This window comes from Capra hircus, chromosome 22, assembly GCF_001704415.2.
Source record: "Capra hircus breed San Clemente chromosome 22, ASM170441v1, whole genome shotgun sequence".
Lineage (NCBI taxonomy): Eukaryota > Metazoa > Chordata > Mammalia > Artiodactyla > Bovidae > Capra > Capra hircus.
This window is the reverse complement of record NC_030829.1, coordinates 50,552,915-50,556,678: the sequence shown is the minus strand read 5'-3', so window position 1 is coordinate 50,556,678 and position 3,764 is coordinate 50,552,915. Positions and strand designations below refer to the sequence as shown.

The 3,764-nt window shown below is 58.4% G+C and overlaps 1 protein-coding gene across 4 annotated transcripts in view; it reads right to left on the bottom strand.

The window, feature by feature from the left end:
* Positions 325-3,764, bottom strand: part of IP6K1 (inositol hexakisphosphate kinase 1) — a 37,950-nt gene continuing 34,510 nt past the window's right edge. For all 4 annotated transcript variants that reach the window (XM_018066660.1, XM_005695950.3, XM_018066661.1 and 1 more), the window contains one exon: positions 325-3,759. In XM_018066660.1, the coding sequence (XP_017922149.1) occupies positions 3,226-3,759 (534 nt within the window). In that variant the 3' untranslated portion in view covers positions 325-3,225. The remainder of the gene's footprint in view (positions 3,760-3,764) is intronic.

The following is a 3,764-nucleotide window of genomic DNA, read 5'->3' as shown; positions in this document are numbered from 1 at the left end:
GGGCAGACCAATCAGCTATGGTATACGTGGCACGCCGTCAACGTAGGGACGCCGGGACGCGAGGCTCCGACAGACGCAGCCAATGAGAGCCCAGCGCGCCGAGCTGCCATGGGAACCGGGACCCGGACCTGCGGGTCAGCTGGCCATTGGCGGATCCAAAAGCGCAGCTGGCGCCAAGGGCGAGGCTTCCTTTGCGCCGCGCCCCGGCAGATTCCGGCACCACCCCGCCGGACCGGAAAAAAGGGGCAGGGCCGGGGGCGCGGCTGGGCCTGATCAGGCCAGCCGCCCGGAATCCGCGGGTTTTCTCCAAGACACGGAGACGCGTCAGTTTCTAGCGGCTTTATTTTGACATACACGACCTCAGACACAAGCGGGGCGGGCAGCGCTAGGTGTACAGAAAGGGTGGGCTCGGTATAAGGCCTGAGCACTCCCTCCCCTGCACGCAAGGTCCCGAGAAAACGCAGCCGCGCCCAGACGCGACCGGAGCCACGTGTCATATCCGGGCGCAGGGCTTGGACGGCGTGGACAGGCTTAGGCAGCTTCCAGTAAAGTGGAGCAGAGAGCGGTCCTCCAGACGAGGCCTTGTAGTTCCCCGAGAAGCAAAGGAACCAGGCCCTACCCACGGTTCTCCCCCAAATTTTCCCCATTAAAACATTTTTTAAATTGGTACAAACAAAACCAAATCGAACAGTTTTAAAGTTCAAAACAATCTGCATCTAGGAGTGTGCATGTGACCAGATAAGAACAAGGGAGCAGAGGATACCGAACAAGCCCAGGCCTTTGGCCCCTTAGGAGAATCCCCACGCCCACTGCACAGGCCCGGATGTGAGGGAGGGGTGGGGTCCCTGGCAAGTTGCTACACTGGTCCCCTTCCTCTTTAAGCACCGCCCATCCCACCCCGCTAGGGGGCTGGTGTCGACTTGGCCCACGGAAGCACTATAGAGAGGGGTCACTTGGACACCCCAACCCGTGATCCCGTCTTGCACTTTGGTCCCAAGTTGGGGCTGGGAAGGCAGGGCCTGGCAGGGACAGGGCTCTCTGGCATGGAGCAGGGCAAAATAGTGGCAAAGAGCGAGTGCACACACATGCCCCCCACCCGTTAGGTAACGGGGCTGTGTCTTGCAAGTGTTCAAAAGTGCTGAAAAGGGACCCTGCCCTGGGAAAGCAGCAGCAAATACCAGCCCTGCTCTTTTACTGCCGGGAAAATACTGCATATGAGTGGGTGTAACCTCTCTCACAATGAAGAGCAGAATGGGGCAGCAACTCCCACAGGACACTAATTCAGGAAGCACGGCACATCCCCACACTGGGGAGGTGCCATCAAGTGGGTCCCAAGTGGGCCCAGACCCTTTGGTTTAGCCTCGGCCTTGCCAGGAAATGACTAGCCACGCTAAGGAAGAGCTCCCCGCCGCCCCCCATGGCTGAAGCCACAGAATAGTACACGAGGAAGATGCTCTTTACCGACCAGAAACAGACAGGCTACTCCTCCTGGCCCCCAGGAATGGGAACCTGCCCACTAACGGCACTAGGGTCAGAGGGCCGAGAGAGGGGATCCCATCGTGGAGCCCATTTAAGCTATGTGAGGCTGCGTCTCTAAGGAACCGGGAAAGTAGTCCATCAGTTACTGAGGCCTCTCAGACTCAGGCTGGCAGGCTTACCATTAATGCCATAACAGGGACATGCTAGCAGTGACAAAGACAATGGCCCTGGACTCAGAGGGGAGGCCACTAACATCGGCAACAGCTAGGGGAGCTCCTGGCCACACCTGCTAGAGGTGGCAGGTCTCTGTGCTATTACGGGCTGGCAGCAAAATCACTGAAACCATCGCCAAGGAAGGGGTCACCCCCTAGAGGTCTTCACTGTGGCACTGTCACTGCTGAGTGCCGAGGGGGCCATGCTGCAGGCTCACAGAGACGCTCTGAGCTAGCAGGGAAACACCTCCTCCGACTCATTTTGCTACCACTTTTTAAAAGGTAGCACCCGCTGAGGAAGGGCACAGGGGCAAAAGCTCACCTCAGAAATGGGGAAGAGGATATTCTGCTGAGGGAAGCATGAGGGAAATCAATACTCACTACTGAACAAGGCTACACCTCAGGGGAAAAGATCACAGGGGCTGGCACATGGACGAACGGACAGACGGATGGGACCCCGGTACTGGTAACACAAAACTCTAGTTGGCAGAATCTGGGCATCTGCACCCAGCGCCCAATGTCCTCAAAAGCAAACAAGCTTAAAATTCTCCCTCACAAGCCTGGAGCTCCTCATAGTGGGATGCTGCCTTTAGCTTGGCCTGGGGAGAGGTTAAGACCCTGAGCGGACCACGGCCTTTGAGCCCCGGAAGGAGCAGTCTCTCCGAGGCAGCAGAGCTGCCCAAGAAGCCAGAGGAAGCAGATTCCTGCCCACAGCCCAGGGGCTGCAAATACTGTCTGGGTCAGAGCCGTCGGAGGCCCCAAAGCCTGCTGGGAGGCTGACTCTCCTTAGCACACAGAGCAGGGACCCCTCCAGTGGGGCAAGAGGGGATGGCGTCCTTAGGCAAGGGATCTTGGTGAGAAAGGCTGGCTGGGGTGTGCAGGCAGGAGCAGGTTCAAGTGCCAAACAGTGCCTGGGGATCCCAGAGCCTGCCCTCTGCCATAGCTGGCTTCAGCACAGCTTCACAAATCTAGCCTCATGCCAAGGTCAGAACCAGGAAGGGTCCAGCTGTGTACAGTTGGCCCGTGGTGCCCTGGGAACACCTGTCAAAGAGATGGGTGATACCCACAGCACAGGCTACAAAGTCCCCCAAGAGATGGACACCCAACCCTCTGTGAGTGAGGAACCAGGGGTGAATGAACATGGAAGGGCCCTGCACCAACCCAGGGCTTCACCCTGCAACTAGCAGGACCCTGCAGTCACAGACCCCAAAGACCTGGGCAAGAGAAACCAAAGTCCAAGGGCAACCTGTCCCTGCTGCCAGGCCCACCAGGGGCACCTCTTCCTTCCTAAGTCTGCCTGGACACAGCAGTTAGAGCTGTCAAGCTAGGCAGCCTGGCTGAGAGGACGTGTTCTGCCCTCCGTCACTTTATATATATGGATTCCAGGCTACAGCTAAAAACATTTCTTTTAGTTTACACCAAAGAGAAATATAACCCTTTAAAAGCAAGTCTGTGTGTCCTCACGGCGAGTTGAGAGCAATGGTCCCTGCCTGCGGGTGGAGAGGAAGGGGGTCCGGGGGGCCCCAAGCTGGGCCTACTGGTTCTCGTCCCGCATCTGTTCCATGATGCTGATGAGGTTCTCCAGGCCGAACACATAGCCTCGGTCGGGCCCGTCATGCACTGTGGGGTCATCTCGGAAGCCCTTGAACGTGCTGTGTGCAAAGTCGATCATGCGGACGTCCACCTTGGGCGGAGAGAAGGGGCCCGCCTCCGGGCTGGTGCCGCTGAGGCTGGTGCTAGGGCTACAGGGCGGGGCCACCTCTGGGAGGCTGGTGTCCAGGTGCTTCAGACGCATTTCGGACCGGCGGTCCAGGTAGGACTCAGACCGGCACTCCTTGCCGTCATAGATGACCAGCAGGGAGCTGGAGTAGAAGCGGTAGGAGGCCTGCCGCTCCAGCACGGCCTTCAGGCCCCGCAGTTTGCTCAGGATGGGCTCAAAAAGGTCACGCCGCAGGTCCAGGCCGTTGTGCAGGTACTGATAGAGTGCGTTGCGGAAGCCTTCGATGGAGAGCCCACGGCCATAGTATTTGTTCCTGCAGAGGTAATGCCCCGTGTCCAGCTGGTACACCTAAA